The sequence below is a fragment of the Palaemon carinicauda genome, chromosome 24 (assembly GCF_036898095.1).
Source record: "Palaemon carinicauda isolate YSFRI2023 chromosome 24, ASM3689809v2, whole genome shotgun sequence".
Lineage (NCBI taxonomy): Eukaryota > Metazoa > Arthropoda > Malacostraca > Decapoda > Palaemonidae > Palaemon > Palaemon carinicauda.
In genome coordinates, this window is record NC_090748.1 from 106,280,416 (window position 1) to 106,301,136 (window position 20,721).

At 44.2% G+C, this 20,721-nt stretch overlaps 1 protein-coding gene across 6 annotated transcripts in view; it reads right to left on the reverse strand.

The window, feature by feature from the left end:
- The window catches only part of LOC137618250 (KIF-binding protein-like), a 65,494-nt gene that overhangs the window by 14,865 nt on the left and 29,908 nt on the right, over positions 1–20,721 (reverse strand). For all 6 annotated transcript variants that reach the window (XM_068348408.1, XM_068348406.1, XM_068348405.1 and 3 more), the window contains 4 exons: positions 19,364–20,123; positions 17,715–17,866; positions 8,222–8,326; positions 7,934–8,096 (listed from right to left, as the gene is read on the reverse strand). In XM_068348408.1, the coding sequence (XP_068204509.1) occupies positions 7,934–8,096; positions 8,222–8,326; positions 17,715–17,866; positions 19,364–20,086 (1,143 nt within the window). In that variant the 5' untranslated portion in view covers positions 20,087–20,123. The remainder of the gene's footprint in view (positions 1–7,933; positions 8,097–8,221; positions 8,327–17,714; positions 17,867–19,363; positions 20,124–20,721) is intronic.

The window sequence follows — 20,721 nt, forward strand, 5'->3', positions numbered from 1 at the left end:
TGTACCCTTTAATGGCAGAAACCGAAAGGAGCTTATCTCTGCGAAGAAAGACTAGGAAGTCTGCGATCTGAGTCAGAGAGGCTCCGACTGGAGAGATACCCCTTCCACTACACCAATCACAGAAGACCAACCACTTCCCCTGGTAGACTGAGGAGGAGGATCTTCTAAGGTACCCTGACATGTCTCTCGCAGCGAGTCGCGAAAAGCCTCGTGTTCTGAGATGCTGGATAGTTTCCACGCGTGAAGTCTGAGCAACTGTACTGCCTGGTGGTACCTGTTTGACAAGGGTTGCCGAAGGAGATTGGGCCAGTGTGGTAGCTCTCGCGGTGCCTCTACCAGGAGCGACAACAGATCGGGAAACCACTCCATGTGTGGCCATAGTGGAGCAATGAGTCATCCTGAGTCCTGGAGTTACTAGGACCTGGTACAGGACTGCGCGAAGCAAGCAAAAAGGGGGGAATGTGTAGCAATCCAGTAGATCCCAAGGATGTTGCAGTGCGTCCTCAAATGAAGCCGCGGGATATGGTACTGGAGAGCATTCTCCCCAGAGGTCAAGTACTCTACTCGCGACCCAAGGGTGAAGAGACCATTCTGCCCTTATTACCTGGTTTCTGCGATTTAGGGTGTCTGCCCGAACACTTCTCTTGCCTGGAATATACCTGGCTGACAAAGATTACGTGTTGAATCTCTGCCCACAGAAACACCTGCCTCGTCAACTGCTGCAAGGGACGTGAGAACGTGCCCCCTTGCTTGTTGACGTGCGCGACCACGGACGTGTTGTCGCTCATCAGCACTTCCGAGTGCTCTCTCCAATGGGTCTGGAAATGAAAGAGTGCTCTTGAGACCGCCATCATTTCTAGCATGTTGATGTGCAGGTGTTTCTTCTCTTCCGACCACACACCTGACACGACCATGTCATCCAGGTGTGCACCCCAACCGTCCATGGATGCGTCTGTGAACAGACGGAACTGAGGTGGAGGAGGGTTTATGAGAAAACCCTCTCATGAGGTTCTCCTCATTTAGCCACCAAAGGAGATCCTCCCTTACCTCGCGTTCCATGAGGACCGGACGAGAGGGAGGATCAGTGGCTGCCGACCACTGCTTCTTCAGACACCACTGAAGGGAGCGGAGATGGATCCGCCCGAAAGGAACGAGCTTCTCCAGTGAGGAGAGGTGACCTAGAAGAGCTTGCCACGGGAGGGCTGGAATGCCGAGTCGATTAGCATTCCCAGATACTTCACCTTCTGCCTGGGAATGAGGTTCGACTTCTCGCAGTTCACCACGATCCCCAGATCGCGACAGACTGCCAGAAGCGAGTCTCGATCCTGACTCAACTGCTCCTGCGAGGGAGCAAGAAACAGCCAGTCATCGAGGTACATCAGTATGCAGATGCCCCTCGAGTGGGCTCAAGCTGCTACCGTCGTGAACACTCACGTGAGCACTTGGGGAGCTGTGCACAGTCCGAAGCACAGTACTTTGAACTGGTACACCGTGCCCTGACAGGTGAATCGGAGGTACTGTCTAGACGACCGATGAACTGGTACTTTAAAGTACGCGTCTTTCAAGTCTATTGAAAGCATAAAGTCGTACTGCCTGATGGTTAAAAGCACAATGCGAACTGTTAGCATCTTGAATGCAGTTTGCTGAACAAACTTGTTCAATGGCGAAAGGTTGATGATCGGTCTCCAACCTCCTGGTGACTGATCGTGTACGACTTCTAGCGCATCCTTCTCCAACATTTCCTGGACCTCTGCCTCCAAGGCCAGAGCCTTCAGGGATGTTGGAGCATATGTGTGGAACGCTATTGGAGTGGAGATAGGGGGGGCCGATGAGGCATGAATGGGAGCTTGTACCCTTCGCGAAGGGTTGACACGACCCATTCCTTGGCCCTGAGGTGCTGCCACATCGCCCAATGGCGTGATAGACATCCTCCTACCCTCCACAGCATGGGAAGTGGAAAGCCAATCTCAGCGTTTCCCTTTCCCTTGCTTGCTCCTGTTCTTTCCCCGACGTGGCGGAGCTCCCGAGGGAGGCTGATAGGTCTGTTTGGGGGCAGATCCCTTCTGAACAGGAGCAGGTCTCGGCTGCACAGTAGCAGCAGGAGCACGACCAGTGGTACTCTTGCCACTTCCCGTGGGCTTGGCCTGACTCAGCCTGGCTGTGGACGGTTTCACGGGACCAGGTCCCTTAAAACTCACAGCTTGTGCCTGGTGGATAATGGAGTCTTCCAAGTCGAGGCGCCATTTATCCGGCGCGATCCGAACTTCCTCTGGTGGAAAGAGAGAAGTTGCAGCTCTAATAGGAAAGTTCCTGAGTGCCAGGGGCTCTCCTGAACCAATCAATCTCGCCAAAGGAGTGGCTACTGCCTCAGGTTTTTTGAGGATCAGATTGGCATACTGGGTAGCTAGCTGGTCCAAGAGAAAAGCAACAGCTTTCCCACCAGACAAAGCCAGGTTCCTGTACTGCTCCATGTGTTCGGGGTTAGCGAGCTTGGTGTCCCACGCGAACACTGTGGCCGTACCACACCAGTGGTCGTGCCACGAAGCAGCCTTGAGAACAGCTACAGAGATGGACTCCATAGATGAAATCTCAGAGGCCGAGAAGGCCACTCTCTGGGATTTCAAGCTCTCGGCCGAGGAACCCCCAGCAAGCGGGGTCGAGAGGGAGAGGACAAGGCACAGAGGACTCTGTGACATAGTACCTCTTATGTCGTTGGAGTGGTTGAGGGAGAAGCTTGTTCGAACCTTGGCCCAAGCGAGTCACCAGGTCCTGCGATCTGGTCACTCACTCGGTCCAATGCTCGAGCAGCCTGTCTCAACCAGGGTAGTGAGAGGGGCCGTGAACTGCCTTCGGGAGCTCCCCATAGGATCTCCAAGGCTGTACACTTATTTCAGACACTACAGCAGGAGGAGCCCTGAGGCCATTAATCTCACGCATGGGGTTAATGACCTCTAGGAATTGCGACTCCACCTCGGGATCTTCCGTCTCCACGGCCGGTGAAGGCCGTGGAAGTGGCTGATCCCTCGGTTCTGCCTACATCCATAGGTGTAGGGGAAGCGACGTGCTGCACGGGTGATAACATCCCCCATGAATACCCTTGCTCTGGTCCTAGGACCGAACCAGGCGTGTATTCAGGAGTCAAGGAAGAACCCTGGCAGGGTTCATCCCCGACGGAACGCACCGATGTTCCCACTGTGACCGAGTGCGTGACTGGTCGCTGCAAGCCCCACAAAGCTCCCGAAGGAGCTTGAGCGCGAGCGGGGTCGCTAGGAACTGCAGCGCTCACACCAGGAGGTGTAGACAGGTTAGTCGCATGAGTGGTGCACGCGGCCTCACCTGTTACATGGCCAGAAAACATGTGGGTTGGCTGCATCTCTCGCGGCTGATAAGCGCGAGAGCTAGCCTGATCGTGGACGACCGGCCCCCATGCTGCGGGCTGAGCCGTGAGGTGGCTCCATGCCAGGCCCGAGTCATGCGGGTCGAGTGCGCAACTGTCTGGGCCTGCTCCCTGCTAACGCGACACACGAGTCGCTGAGCTGGTCCGCGTGGCTATCCCCGTGGAGGTAGTCGTGCGAACCGCGGATTCTTCACGAGAGACCACAGCTGAGATTTCTTGTGCCGAAGCCAGGACTCTCCTTTCCCCGCTCAAGAGCGATTCAATTTGAGTCCGAGCAGTAGATCTGGGGCCCGAGGACCCCGATACCTACGCCCTCGAGCGCAATTGTCATGCATGGAGGCCTTGCGCGAGATTCGCCGTGAACAATCCCCCTAGTGCGGGGAACATGGGAATCTCGCACATTGCCCTCATTCTCCGGAGGAGAAGAGGTGTTTCGGGGTGCCATGTCCCTTCGACTGTGACTGGCCTTCCTGGCCCTCTTCACTTTCCTCTTCTTCCCCATCCTCTTTCCCCTGGGGGAGAAGAGTCAGAGTCAGAAGATGAAGATGAAGAGGAGGAGGAGAGAGGAGGAGGAACTAGAAGAGGAATACCGTCAGGCTTCCTCTTCTTGTGCCCCCTCCGAGGTGCTGGAACGTTGGTCGAGGCAACAGCAGACGACATTGTATGAGGATGAACAACCTGAGCCATGTCTGCAGGAAGAGCTGTGGTCGATGAACACGGTGAACCTGGAAAACATATTGTATCAGCAGGAGTTTGGCAGATTTTAATTTTAATTGCTTATCAGCAGAAGATTTGGCAGATTTTAATTTTAACTGACTTGCGGGCGAAGCTGTAAAGGATTTGCCATCAATCGTTAAGGAAATCTCAGTGATTAAAACCTTACTCTCCCTTGTTTTAACAAGGAGTCCTGCAATTATTTTACCCTTGGAAAAGGTTTGCATTTTGCCAGGAACAAATGCTTTATCATGTACATAGTCAACAACAACAGGCATCAGTGAACATGGGAGTTGATAAAAATACAACCCAGGGCTGCCAGGTTTCCTAAGTGAGAAAGGGCCAACTTTGATCAACTGCAGCTTTAAGAAGTTAAAAAAAGGCCTAAGGTATAGCCTTTAAGGCCAACCTTTTATGATATTGCTAAAGGCTAACCAATTTCAAATAAAAAAAGGCCAAATTTGATGTCTTTAGCTGAAAAAGGCCAACCTGGCAACCCTGTTACAAAGTCGATTACATTCATGTGTTCATCAACCATCGCATCATTCAAATGACGTTGTTAAAGCTCGTCCACCATATTTAAACGGCGTCTTAACAAATTTAAGTCAAGCTTACCTGATAATCCGAGAGATGCCCAAAATTCCCCCTTCTTACCGGGTAACGTGCCGTCATCAGTAACAACAATCTGTTGGTTGTCTCTCGGGATTGCCGAAATAGCGGAAGCGCTAAGGTCAACCGCTCCCCCGACGAAACCCGAGAAAATCCCGACAGGCTGAGAATCCAGGCTTCCCAAAATGGCGGCCAGGATTCACACTACGGCAAGGAGAACCATGAGAGCAAGGTTTACCCCTGCATGTCGAGCAGAGCGTGTGCGGCTCTACAGAAGGTGACGAATGCCACCCACTGCAACACCCACCACGGCCTGCACAACATCGCATTTTAAAGAGTAACTTTCTCCTTCATAACAAAGACCAATAACAAGAGAAGGCAAAAGGCTGTACCGTAGAGAGCAGAGAGTAGGCAACCATCCACATTGAGCCGAAGCGAGTGAATGAGGAAAGCGGGCTGGCGAGGGGGGCGAGGGGGCACTAAGTTCCACCCCATACCGCCAGCCAACCAATTAGCACAACTGCCTGCTTTTCTTTATCTCCAGCTGATTCAGCTGAGCTGAAGCGAATTCCTATATTAAATGATTACAAGGTTTGTATATCGCGTCGGAACAAACATTGTTACCTATTCAATGGCCACTTCAGCATCATGGAAGACATATCTCTATTTTAATAAATGCAAGGTCTGTATACACTAAGATGCAAATAGCAAAATGTATCAAATTATTTGGTGTTTAAAGCATTCTCAACATGCTATACAGTACTGTACACAACTTTTTTATGAAGGTTCAGTGAAAAACATTCAGTCGCCTGAAGCAACTTTATATTAATTGCTCAAATGGAATCATAGCTAAGGTCAGTACCAGAAAACAGAGCTTCTTTTTTTGCCTCTTTCAAAAAGATGGTAGATATTTTTTCTTGTAATAATATGGTATTTTCCAGATTTGGAGGTACAAAGGATATGACTTTGATATGATGGATAACGTGGGTTGGAAACTGGCAACCTTCCTTTAACATTACAATAATCCCTGGATTGGGTAGAAGCCTTCCCTTAACATTACAATAATGCCTGGATTAGGTAGAAGCCTTCCCTTAACACTACAATAATCCCTGGATTGGGTAGAAGCCTTCCCTTAACATTACAATAATCCCTGGATTGGGTAGAAGCCTTCCCTTAACATTACAATAATCCCTGGATTAGGTAGAAACCTTCCCTTAACATTACAATAATCCCTGGATTGGGTAGAAGCAGACTCCAAATTTGATGGAAATTAGATAAGTCTGCTCCTCTACCTTTTGTGGTCTATTGTTGTCGCCCTCCTCTCCCCTATTACAGGCAGTAAATTTTTTATGACAGTCATATTATTTTTTCTATAGTAAAAATCTATTTGCACTCCTAAACCTGCTTCTGCACCTATACCTACTTTGAAAAGGAGATTGATAAGAAGACGAGGGCTGAAGACAATTCGGAAGTAAAACGCTGAACCTCTGCAACATGAATAGCTTTAGAAATGAAGTCACTGTGTCTTGGAATTAACCTAATCAGCCACTTTTGATAAACCATATCTAGGACAATTTGTACTTGAAAATATAAAATTATTTTAGCTATAAAAAAAGACAAAAATTTGTATGGCCGCGGCGAACCCCTGAAAGGGAACAACAAGCGGCGATAACAGAAAACCAAACACAGTAAAAGAATAAATGAGTGTCGCTATCTAGAAATCCTAAACGGACAAATATACTGTAATACTCAACTTGGAGCAGGGATCTCTAAAACGTCAGACATCTTCAAAAACACAAAACAACACAGAGCAAAATAAAACATGTCTGACCAACGCAGGTGCTGATGAGGAATGAAGTTGGGGGTTGGGGAGATGTAGGGGTGGAGAGGGATAGTCGTAGTAGGAGGCAGCAGACGGGTGTAGGACGGCACCTCGTTGTTCCGGGGGATGTTGATGAAGGAGAGGTCTAATTGGTGAGGGACCTATGGTCGTGGTTCAATCACGCCCCAGTTTTCTATACCGATACTCAAAGAGTGACCAAGCTAGGTTTATTCCTGGCATTCCATGCATCTCTTTTTCTCTGGTATATTCAGCAGTAACTATGCCTTAGAAATGGTGCTAGAGGAGGATTTCACTGGGCGACACAGGTTCCTCGCCCAGAAATAGATTTTTCCTTCATCAAAATCCCGTTTTAGGGACGTCTAACAAACATTATTTTCAGGTTTAAAAGAATCTTTCATATTTACTTAAAACATTAAACAACATATAAACAATAATTATAACATTCCCGGAAAATACCTGATGAGTATTCTAAGAATCACTGAAATTCCATAATAATACTCAAGTTCAATATGATAACAATTACATCCTTCAAGAAAACAAAAATACCAAAAAATACTTGAAGCTTTCAATGTATATGTCATTCACCAATTGAAAAAAGAAGAGGGCATAATCTTTGCCAACAAAACTTCCAGAAGGCTAAAATCACTGACAGATCTTTGCGCAGACAGTATCTATAACGTTTACAACCCTTCCAGAAGGCTAAAATCAATGTCAGATCTTTGCTCAGATTCTATGATGTCTAATACGCTTCCAGAAGGCTAAAATCACTGCCAGATGTATGTGCAGACAGTACCTATAACATTTACAGCTTTTCCAGAAGGCTAAAATCAATGTCAGATAGAATCTATAATGTTTAATACGCTTCCAGAAGGCTAAAATCACTGCCAGATCTTTGCGCAGACAGCATCTATAACGCTTATGCTTCCAGAGGGCTAAAATCAATGTCAGATCTTTGCTCAGATTCTATAATGTCTAATACGCTTCCAGAAGGCTAAATTTACTGCCAGATCTTTGCGCAGAAAGCATCTATAATATTTACAACCCTTCCAGAAGGCTAAAATCAATGTCAGATATTTGCTCAGACAGATTCTATAATGTTTTATACGCTTCCAGAGGGCTAAGATCACTGCCAGATCTTTGCGCAGAAAGCATCTATAACGTTTAAAACCCTTCCAGAAGGCTAAAATCAATGTCAGATCTTTGTGCAGACAGCATCTATAACGCTTACGCTTCCAGAAGGCTAAAATCAACGTCAGATCTTTGCTCAGACAGACCCTATAATATTTAATACACTCCAAGAAGGCTAAAATTACCCATCTTTGCTCAGAAAGCATCTTCAACAAAATTAAGATAGATTACTTGTCCTTTACCTCCTTATCTAAAGTATCCTCTTCCAGTTCCTCTGGTTCTCGAACGTTGGTCGATGATTCATCATCAGGAATTGCTCTATCGACCGAAAACTGGAGGAGGACTAGACAATAACGTCCCCAGCACCGCTGAACATCAGCATTACTTTTGTCAAACTTTTCGTGCCTGGAGATTGGAGAAAATGTGTGCATTTTAAAAGAACAAAATTTTCATTTAGCTTGCATATGAAGACTATATTTTCAGGATTAAAATTTTCATATTATACATGATAAAATGCTACTAATATTTACATGGTAGTTGCTTCCTCACAGTCTTCATCTTGTACATCTCTTCTGACTTCAAATTCATATTGGGAAAGTACCTTCAGAGCCGACGATAACAAATGCCTGGCAATCCTGCAATTTTTTTTTATAATATTTTAAGATGAACAGAATACAGTACCTAACAGTTTTTGACAATAAAGTACTTAAATACCTTAACCTAGGGCTAAAGATCTGTTAAGTAAAATGATATTTTAATTATAAAATAAATTTTTGAATATACTTACCCGGTGAATATATAATAGCTGCTGCTCAGCGGCTCGACAGAAAACACACTCAAAAACTCGCGAGCGATCGCTATGAAGGTTGCGGGTGTGCCCACCAGCGCCAACTATCGGCCAGATACCACACATGCATGTAAACAAACCCTTCAATTCTTCTCGTCCCGCTGCGTCTCTATTGGGGAGGAAGGGAGGGCCTTTAATTTATATATTCACCGGGTAAGTATATTCAAAAATTTATTTTATAATTAAAATATCATTTTTAAATATTTAACTTAGCCGGTGAATATATAATAGCTGATTCACACCCAAGGCAGTGGGTAGAGACCAGAGTTAATTAAGTTTACAGCGTATATGCTAAGAGTTTTTGACAGTTATCAATATAACAAAACCAAAATATATAGGTACCTGGTAAGGAAGTTGACTTAGACGATTACTCTGCCTTGTAAGTCTGTCTTCCTCACGAAGCCCAGCGATCCTCTTAGGATGCTGAAGGACTCCCAGGAGCTGAAGTATGAAGGGTTGCAACCCATACTAACAGGACCTCATCAAACCCCTAATCTGGGCGCTCTCAAGAAATGACTTTGACCACCCGCCAAATCAACCAGGATGCGAAAGGCTTCTTAGCCTTCCGTACAACCCATAAAAAACAATATTAAAAACATTTCAAGAGACAGATTAAAAAGGATATTGGAATTAGGGAAGTGTAGTGGTAGAACCCTCACCCACTACTGCACTCGCTGCAACGAATGGACCCAGTGTGTAGCAGTCCTCGTAAAGAGTCTGGACATCTTTCAAGTAAAATGACGCGAACACTGACTTGCTTCTCCAAAAAGTCGCGTCCATGATACTTTGCAGAGATCTATTTTGCTTGAAGGCCACGGAGGTTGCTATAGCTCTAATTTCGTGCGTCTTAACCTTAAGCAAAGATCGGTCTTCCTCATTCAAGTGGGAATGAGCTTCTCGTATTAAAAATCTGATAAAATATGACAAAGCATTCTTTGACATAGGCAAGGATGGTTTCTTAACTGAACACCATAACGCCTCAGATTTACCTCGTAATGGCTTAGTAAGAGCTAAATAGAACTTAAGAGCTCTAACAGGACATAACACTCTTTCCAGTTCGTTGCCTACGATCTCTGATAAGCAAGGAATATCAAAAGATTTAGGCCAAGGACGAGAAGGCAGTTCATTTTTGGCCAGGAAACCAAGTTGAAGAGAACAAGTGGCTTTTTCTGTAGAAAAGCCGATGTTCTTACTGAAGGCATGAAGTTCACTGACTCTTTTAGCCGAGGCCAAGCACACCAGGAAAAGAGTCTTAAGAGAGAGATCCTTCAGGGAGGCTGAATGTAATGGCTCAAACCTGTCTGACATGAGGAACCTTAGGACCACGTCTAAGTTCCATCCAGGAGTAGCCAAACGACCTTCCTTAGAGGTTTCAAAAGACTTAAGGAGATCTTGTAGGTCTTTATTGTTGGAAAGATCTAAGCCTCTATGCCGAAAGACCGAAGCCAACATGCTCCTGTAGCCCTTGATCGTGGTAGCTGAAAGGGAGCGAACTTTTCTCAGGTATGAGAAAATCAGCGATTTGGGCTACAGAGGTACTGGACGAGGATACAGATGCTGACTTGCACCAGTCTCGGAAGACTTCCCACTTCGACTGGTATACTCTAATGGTAGAAGCTCTCCTCGCTCTTGCAATCGCACTGGCTGCCTCCTTTCGAAAAGCCTCGAGCTCTAGAGAGTCTTTCGATAGTCTGAAGGCAGTCAGACGAAGAGCGGGGAGGCTTTGGTGTACATTCTTTACGTGGGGCTGACGTAACAGATCTACTCTTAGAGGAAGACTCCTTGGAAAGTCTACCAGCCATCGAAGTACCTCGGTGAACCATTCTCTCGCGGGCCAGAGGGGAGCAACTAACGTCAACCTTGTCCCTTCGTGAGAGGCGAACTTCTGCAGTACCTTGTTGACAATCTTGAATGGTGGGAATGCATATAGGTCCAGATGAGACCAATCTAGAAGAAATGCGTCTATGTGTATTGCTGCTGGGTCTGGGACTGGAGAGCAATAGATTGGAAGTCTCTTGGTCATCGAGGTTGCAAAGAGGTCTATGGTGGGTTGACCCCAAGTCGCCCAAAGACTCTTGCACACGTCCTTGTGGAGGGTCCATTCCGTAGGAATTACCTGACCCCTCCGACTGAGGCAGTCTGCTAAGACGTTCAAGTCGCCCTGGATAAACCTCGTTAACAGGGAGATGCCTCGATCTCTTGACCAAATGAGCAGGTCCCTTGCGATCTCGTACAGCGTCAGGGAGTGGGTGCCTCCTTGCTTGGAAATGTATGCCAAGGCTGTGGTATTGTCGGAGTTGATCTCTACCACTTTGTTTCGAAGGAGACTCTCGAAGTTCATCAAGGCCAGGTGGACTGCCAAAAGCTCCTTGCCGTTGATGTGCATGCTCTTCTGACTTGAGGTCCACAGACCTGAGCATTCCCGACCGTCCAGGGTCGCACCCCAACCCAAATCCGACGCGTCTGAGAATAGTACGTGGTTTGGGTTCTGAACTGCTAGGGAAAGTCCCTCTCTCAGACTGATATTGTCGTTCCACCAATTCAGGCATGCCTTTACTGGTTCGGAGATCGGGATTGAGACCGTCTCTAACGTCTTGTCCTTTTTCCAGTGAAAGGCTAGATGGAACTGGAGAGGTCGAAGGTGTAGCCTTCCTAGCGAGACAAACTGCTCCAGGGATGATAGAGTTCCTACTAGACTCATCCAATTCCTGACTGAGCATCGTTCTCTCTTCAACATCAGTTGGACTTTGAGCAGGGCTTGCTCTATTCGGGGGGCAGACGGAAAAGCCCAAAAAACTGGACTGCGAATCTCCATCCCTAAATACAGTATAGTTTGGGATGGAATCAGCTGGGACTTTTCTAGGTTGACCAAAAGTCCCAATTCCTTGGTCAGATCCAATGTCCATTGAAAATCCTGCAGACAGCGATGACTGGACGAGGCTCTGAGAAGCCAGTCGTCCAAGTACAGGGAGGCTCGGATTCCCGATAAATGGAGGAATTTTGCTACATTCCTCATAAGCCTCGTAAACACGAGAGGAGCAGGACTTAGGCCAAAGCACAGGGCCCGAAACTGGTATACCACATTGTTGAAAACAAACCTCAGAAACGGTTGGGAATCTGGGTGTATGGGGATGTGGAAGTATGCGTCTCTTAGGTCGAGAGAGACCATCCAGTCTCCCTTTCTGACCGCTGCTAAGACTGATTTCGTGGTCTCCATGGTGAACTTTGTCTTCGTAACAAAGACGTTGAGTGCACTGACGTCTAGCACCGGTCTCCAACCTCCTGTCTTCTTCGGTACTAGGAAGAGACGGTTGTAAAACCCCGGTGATTGAAGGTCCGAGACTTTCACCACCGCTCCCTTCTATAGCAAAAGAGACACTTCTAGGTTCAGGGCTTGTCTCTTTGACTCCTCTCGGTACCTGGGAGAGAGGTCGATGGGGGAAGTCGCTAGAGGAGGTTTGCGTACAAATGGAATTTTGTACCCCTCTCTGAGCAACCTCACAGATTGTTGGTCTGCGCCCCTCTTCTCCCAGGCCTGCCAGAAGTTCTTCAGTCTGGCTCCTACTGCTGTCTGAGGCTGCGGGCAGTCAGACTCTGCCACGTGAGGACTTGGCTCCTCTCTTCTTTCCTCTCTTTCCCTCGGCACGAGTACTTCCCCTGCTGGGAGCTCTGCCACGAAAGGGCGGAATAAATCTGGACGCCGGAGTGTCTATCCTAGGTCTAGCAGAAAAGGATGTCGAAGGAGTCCCTTTGCGAGCAGAGGACGCCACCAAGTCATGGGTGTCCTTCTGCACGAGTGAAGAAGCTATGTCCTTAACCAATTGTTGCGGGAACAAAAACTTTGATAAGGGAGCAAAGAGCAGTTCAGATCTCTGACAGGGAGTAACTCCTGCCGACAGAAAAGAGCAAAGGGACTCTCGCTTCTTTAAGACTCCCGACGTAAAAGAGGAGGAGAGCTCATTGGAACCATCGCGGATGGCTTTATCCATACAGGACATAATCAGTAAGGAGACATCTCTATCAGCCGATGAGATTTTCCTACTTAAGGCTCCCAAACACCAGTGAAGGAAGTTGAAAACTTCAAAGGCTCTGTAAATGCCTTTCAGCAGATGGTCAAGGTCCGAGGAGGACCAACTAATCTTCGAGCGTCTCATGGCTAGGCGGCGGGGAGAGTCTACAAGGCTTGAGAAGTCACCCTGGGCAGGGGCAGGGACTCCCAAGCCGAGAACTTCTCCCGTGGCATACCAGACGCTCGATCTAGACGAGAGTTTAGACGGAGGGAAGGCAAAGGCCGTCTTCCCCAAACTCCTCTTGGTTTCCAACCAGTCGCCTAAAAGCCGTAAAGCTCTCTTGGAAGAGCGAGAGAGCACAAGTTTTGTAAAGGCTGGCATGTTAGCAGGTACGCCTAGAACAAACTCAGACGGCGGCGAACGAGGAGCAACAGCGACGAAGTGATCGGGAAACAACTCCTTAAAAATTAACATGACTTTCTTAAAGTCCATTGATGGAGGAACTGTTCTGGGTTCGTCTACATCCGAAGGATGATCATCATGCTGAGGGTCAGCAACGTCCTCATCTGAAGGATCCTCATCTGACAACTGCTGAGAAACAAGCAAAGGGGTTGGCAATGCTTGACACGCAGCGTCCACACGCACTGGTGCATTAGTAGCGGACCAGGACGCAACGTCATGTAACTGCTTAACAGTCTGTGAATTGTAAACAACAACAGGTGCGGGAGGACGCTCGGCGTCCACTCGAGACTGTTTTGACTGCCTAGTCTGAGCAGTCAAAACAACTCTAGACTGCGGTGGTTGACGCTCAGCGTCAAAACAAGTCAACTCCGCTGGTTGGCGAACGTCCTGAACGTCAACAGGAGCATTAGGAAGTGGCCTAACGTCCAAATGCGGCTGAAAATCAACACGTGACCGCATCGAGTGAGGCTCTACATATCGTGACTGACGTGACTTAGCTACGCCAACGACAACAGGACGCACAAAGGTTCGTTTGGGCGGCTGAAGGCCAGGATCTCGATGAGATAAACGGCTAGGCTCAACGTGAACCTTATCGGCAGAATAGTCTTCCATAAGGGAGGCGAGCTTAGTCTGCATGTCCTGCAGTATAACCCATTTAGGGTCTACGGGAATGGGTGCGGTAAACGACGGGGTTAACGTCTGAGACGGCACAACCTTGCCTACACCAAGACTCTCTTAGCCTGTGTAACGTTGCTGCTTAGGCGGCGAGCAGTCATCCGATGACTGCAACGGGTCAGAACTGTCCCAATGACTACATCCAGGACGCTGGACCTGTCCTGAAGGGACCGACTTTCGCTTAAGGGGCCTAGAAACCTTGCTCCACGGTTTCTTATGCGAAAAGCCTTCGGATGACGAGGAGAAAATGGGCTCTCTCGTCTTATGGTAGGGGCGATCTTGGTGAGATACGCCTGATACCATAGAGGGAACGTCTATTCGCTGATCAAGGCCTCTCGAACCCATAAGTCGTACGACATTACTTCTCCCCTGGGCTTGGGAGCTTGCAAGAGGTCTCGGACTAGGTGAACGACAGGCACGAACAGACGAACCCTCGGTCGCAACACTGTTCACAACACTTTGCGCACTAATCACTTTCCCAGTATTTTCCGCTGTGGCACTCTGACACTTAAGCTCTTTAACGTCAGCCATGAGTTGATTACGATCAGTTGCTAACGCTTCAACTCTTTCACCCAAGGCTTGAATAGCACGTAACATGTCTTGCATAGATGGTTCCTGAGTGCCAGAAGGGGGGTTAGGTACAACCACTACAGGGGAAGGATTAGGGTCAGGGGCATGTGGAGAGGAAAAATCTACTGACCTAGAGGAACTCCTCCTTACCCTATCTCTCTCTAGCCTACGAGCATACTTATCGTATTCGAGCCAATCGAATTCCGAAAGGCCTACGCATTCCTCACACCGATCTCCTAATTGACAGGTTTTACCCCGACAATTAGAACACACAGTATGTGGATCGAGAGAGGCCTTTGGAAGACGCCTATTACAGTCCCTAGCATTACACTTATGAAATCTAGGGGCTTGTGAAGCGTCAGCCATTTTGAATTAGTCAAAGAAAGTCCAAAAAACAATCCAAGTCATCAACAATTAAATCTGTCCAATAAAGAGTTCAAGAGTTTAAGTTGAGGAAAAACACCTGCACTGCGAAAGCTCAAACCAAAATGAAGTACTTCACCAAATATGTTGAGAAAACTCCAGGTTATACAGCGAGTATTGATACGTCTTGTCGTCAAGGTCGACAGAGAAGAATTGAATGGTTTGTTTACATGCATGTGTGGTATCTGGCCGATAGTTGGCGCTGGTGGGCACACCCGCAACCTTCATAGCGATCGCTTGCGAGTTTTTGAGTGTGTTTTCTGTCGAGCCGCTGAGCAGCAGCTATTATATATTCACCGGCTAAGTTAAATATTTAAAACTGAATATTCATGATACTGTACTTATGTTTACTTTTAATGTTTATTTGTTGAAACACATTTTTTTGTAGAAAAATAAAAAACTCACTGGTTGGTTACAGTAAGGACTGAGGTTAAAACAGTTTTGACGTATGTTTCACAGATACAACACAGCTTTTTTTTTCTTACGGTTTTTGAATCATTCACTATTCATATCCACCAAGTATTTTTTAAATCCTAGTTATATTTTCATGTCATAAAAGCATGCTTCCCTACATTATGACTTTACTACTGCAACAGCACAGGTTAGAGACTTTGGTATTTACATACAGTAATGCATTTAAATGTACTGTACAGTATTGTACTACGACTTGCATCAAAACTTAAGTTATAAAATGTAGGAATGTATATCCGTTGTAACAAGAGGACCTAATGTATTAGCTTAACGGAAAGATGTTTGCCCTCATACCTTCCAATATAACAAAACTTACAAGTCCTACTTAATCAAGAAAATGGTAGTCTCAATCCAACCTATTTACACATAACAAAATTTACAAGTCCTACTTAATCAAGAAAATGGTAGTCTGAAGCCAACCTATTTACACAAAACTAAAGCAATTTTTCATTAATGATCTGAGATTATACAGAAGGTCCTCAAATTACAAACTTGACAATTGGTTACAAAACGGATTTTGAGCGAAGCAAAAAATCTATTTTTGGGTGAGATAGCCATGTCGTCCTGATGGAAGTTCCTTTAGAGTAGCTTCCTAGGGTATATTTGACTACGGTGATATTCCCAGAGAATTTTACCTTAAGGTATTATTATTACTATCCAACCTACAACCCTAATTGGAAAAGCAAGATGCTATAAGCCCAGGGCTCCAATAGGGAAAATAGCCCAGTGAGGAAAGGAAATAAGGAAATAAATAAATGAAGAGAACAAATTAACAATAAATCATTCTAAAAAAAGTAACAACGTCAATTCTAACTCCTGGAGCGAATATCCCTAAATAAATCTTAATGGGATATCGCGTAATATCAGAGGACGTATTCTTGACACGCCACATAGCTATCTTCACCCCGAACAGCATTATCGCTTCGAGGGGTCAAAGTGAGAAAAAAACGAAAAACGAGAATGAAAGGAGAGCCGTTAATAAGGTACCTCTCCTATCTCGCTTCGAGTGAGTACAGTACATGACTTATAAGTCAAATTGTTTGTAAGTAGAATTTTGTACATTTTTGGCCTAGGGTAGGCCTAACTTGAATCCCATATTTATGATTTCCAGCTACAATAAACAAACAGTTGGATTTCACATGAATTATATTATTGTTTTATTGCTCGGCCCATCCCTTTGACGAAGGAATTAACTAAATGGAAGACAGCCTGTGAATAGTGGCTTTCACGCGCCTTTGCTTTATACACGACACCCACAAGGTGCTCGCGCGAGGGTAGTAACCTCTGCATTCCATGCTTTTATCTTTCTCTAGTATATTTGGAAGATTTATATTAGAAAAGAAGGACTTTTCACCGGCCGCCACAGGTCTCTCCCCAGAAATAGATTTTTCCTTCGTCAAAATCCCTTTATTGCAATATTTCTTCATCTTATCTTTGATATTTTCAGCTGGATTTGTATTTGTATCTTCGAATGTTTGTTAGTCGAATATCTATAAGTTGAGGACTTTCTATATTGAGCTTTTTTCAATCTGCACAATTTTACAAAATGGAAAAAAAGAAATTACAGAAAAAATACTGATAACACATGCAAAGGAGGCTGAACAAATTATGTGCAAAAGGTAGTCTGGAATCTTACTAAGCTCAGGTAAGCTAAATTGTTCCCCTTGAGTGCAAAATCATAATTTACTGAAAAGGTCATAATATTATACATACATACATACATATACCAAGGCACTTCCCACAATTTTGGGGGGTAGCCGACATCAACAATGCAACAAAACAAAAAAGGGGACCTCTACTCTCTACGTTCCTCCAGCCTGAGAAGGGACTCAACCGAGTTCAGCTGGTACTGCTAGGGTGCCACAGCCCACCCTCCCACATTCTCCTTGTTGATGTCTCACAGGATGTAGATACAGGAGAGGGGGTTCCCAGCCCCCTCGTCCCGTCCCTTTTAGTCGCCTCTTACGACACGCAGGGATAACGTTGGCGCTATACTAATTTTTACATGCCCCCGCAGCCACAGTATAATATACTGTATAGAATTTTGCTTGGAAAGAGGGAATTCCTTTGAATTCCTAAAACACATTAGTTTTGGCCCACACTTACATCTTTCTCCATTATTTACTTTTTCAACAAACAACTAGAGTATATTACTGCAACCCATTTAAAACACACACATCTAAAAACTTATCATTTTGAAATTAATAACTTCATGTATAACCAAGATTATGTAACTTTAAACAGAATGCTCTAGTCTGTAACACCTAGCTATAAGTTTTGTTAAACATTTTGTCAAATTTCAGTCAAAAAAGCTTCTTTTTTTACACGTAAAGGTGTCTCCTCTCTGAAAGTTTAATGTAAGATTCAGAGAATTTTATGCTCATTTCTATATCCTATATTATGCATACCTAATCAAATATACTAACAATAACTAACTATATTGTATACTCTATTAGCAAGCCACAAAAATAACACACAATTCCTCTAGGCTATACAAAAGATTATCAGCAACCAATAAAATCAAAGTTACTTTGTGATAGATCAACTAACTTGGTTTTATCTTACCTAAACTTTTCCCTCCTCAGATAAAACTGGGAAAGATTAGCAGCATTAACAGCCCAGTCAATTAGATCACAGTCTTTGCAAGATAACTGACGTTTTAGAGTTGAGTGGCAATATCCTGCTGACTTCTCATCCATTCCCATATGCCCATACACCTAAAGCAAATAATATGAATAAATAGGAGGCATGAAAAGCCCGAACAGTCAACTGCCTTAAGACTCATTATCATTACTATATATGAATCATATAACTGTATTCCAACTCTGAAAAACATATAGTTTTTAGTAGAGCAACAAAATAGTTCAGTGATTAGTATCCATATTCTTTCCTTATAACCCTTTTACCCCCAAAGGACGTACTGGTACGTTTCACAAAAGCCATCCCTTTACCCCCTTGGACGTACCGGTACGTCCTTGCAAAAAAATGCTAATTTTTTTTTTTTTTCATATTTTTGATATTTTTTTTTTAGAAAATTCAGGCATTTTTCAAGAGAATGAGACCAACCTGACCTCTCTATGACAAAAATTAAGGCTGTTAGAGCAATTTAAAAAAAAATATACAGCAAAATGTGCTGGGAAAAAAATAACCCCTTGGGGGTTAAGGGTTGGAAATTTCCAAATAGCCTGGGGGTAAAAGGGTTAACAGAAAGGAATACATTTAAAAAGTAAAATAAAATAGCCTTTTCCTTAAGATGTAGTATTTTTTACTCATAACTCACTCGGAAAAATATCTAAACCTATTTTCCAATTGCAAAATGACCTATAGTTCAATATCACTCTGAACACTTATATTTCAAGGTTGGCAAAGGTATATCAAAGTGTAATAACTCATAACATTACAAAATTCACTTAACCCTTTTACCCCCAATGGACGTACTGGTACGTTTCACAAAACTCATCCCTTTACCCCCATGGACGTACTGGTACGTCCTTGCAAAAAACTGCTATTTACAATTTTTTTTTGCATATATTTGATAACTTTATGAGAAACTTCAGGCATTTTCCAAAAGAATGAGACCAACCTGACCTCTCTATGACGAAAATTAAGGCTGTTAGAGTAATTTAAAAAATATATATTGCAAAATAAGCTTGAAAAAAAAAAAAAAACGCCTGGAGGTTAAGGGTTGGAAAGTTCCAAATAGCCTGGGGGTAAAAGGGTTAAACCATACCTTTCCCCAATGTAGTGACAAATACAGTTATCTACATCAATCCTCAGAGATTTAGATAATAAAGAACATAATGGATGCCTACTTAAAAGGAATCCCCAGTTGTCTGGCATTTAGTGAGCACTGCCCTATTACTAGGCTATATGAAATCTATAACTGGTGAATGAACTGAAGGCCTTTGAAATCAACCCACTTTATCTTCTAAACCGGAAAAATCACGCAATGAATAAGTGCAGGAAACATAAGATTGCACTAAATCTTATTGAGAATTAGAGGCTTACATCCTATATAATTTCTAATTACATGGCAATAACTTTTCTCACCGATTGTGATAATCACTCAATCAATAAAAGAAACATAATGACACCTCATGCTAATTGGTGATATATCTGCTTCTTAAAATAAGGCAGGTTCAGTGATTCAGGAAACAAGTAAAACATGTCTAGCCTAAACTCAGAATCACGAAATTAGCATACCAGTAACTTACTTGTGCAAGATAATATAAAGTATGAGTGTGAAGTTTTTCCAATGCATTCATTCCATTTTCTTCCCAGCCTTCATCTACTTGAGAAATTGAAGAAAATAAACTCCCTATTGTTCGTGGGGGACTAGAATTTCGCTGCTGATACTCCGTATATAGTAAACAGGCACGCTCTAAGTGTTGCTTTGCTCTTGGAAATTGAGTACGGTTTGACCAAAGAATTCCAAGCTGGTTATGACAACTAATAGCCAAAGCGACAGTGAGAGGACTCACGGCTATGGGACTAACAGAAGGCACTCCACTACTGGATGAAAGAAGGCTTTCAGCATCGCCCATCAGCGCTGCAGAAACCAAGTCTGCTTCGTTAACATTGGCTGATGAAGCTCCTGAAATCCCTTCGATTGCATCACCAACTATTGTCAGTACTTTATTCAAGTGCTCTTCACCTGTAGACAGCTCTTCTGTCTCGACAGCTATAACCCCTAGATGATACACAACTGCAGCTAATCTTGCTCTCGTTATGCCGACGACATCCGTTCCTTCTTCACCAGAGCCAACATCATCTTCGTCATCATCTTCATCGAGCTGCTTGCTTAGACGGGCCTTTAATTCTTCTAGGATGTCTCTTGCAGCATATTTCGACTTATAGGGTTCTGAGAAAGGATCATTTTGGCTTTCTTCTTGGTAAAGTCTTAAGGCCTTTTGGTACTGGTCTTCTAAAGTTGCCATCTGGCAGAATATAAAACACACTTCACACAGCGGCAATCTGAAATAAATTACTGTACAGTAAAAAGATGTTGCCTTTGTGTTTTTCTAAATCTAAATGTAACCAACATAATTTACAAGTTGGAACAGTAAATTTCCTCCAGAAATAATCTGCCTCAATGTGTTACAAATTATTTTTAATAACACTTTCCTTCACTTTTCTCTTAAGTACTCTAATTTTAAAAAGGTTGGCAAAAGATTTTGCATAAAATTTAAATTGATATAATATGAAATCAATAAAATAAAGTAATGAAACACCTCACACCAAAAATTTCAAAAAATGAATACTGTATTAGTTCAAATCTATTTGCCAAGTTCATAAACATTTCACTTGGTTATTAATTTTCTTTCTGCAAAAGAAAACCTACATGTAGAAAAGCCTTATCTTTCAGGGAACTACTGTATGCTGTATGTATACAATACACATCAAAATTCAATAAAAATTTAATGAATTTTTTCCTGTAAGTGAACACACTGCCGTAACATATTTCCAATACCCACACTCTGCTACAATACTTTCTGCTATTAATGCTTGACAACAAACAAATGCTATCTTAATAAAGAATAAGAAACCAAATAAAGTTAAACATTAATAAATT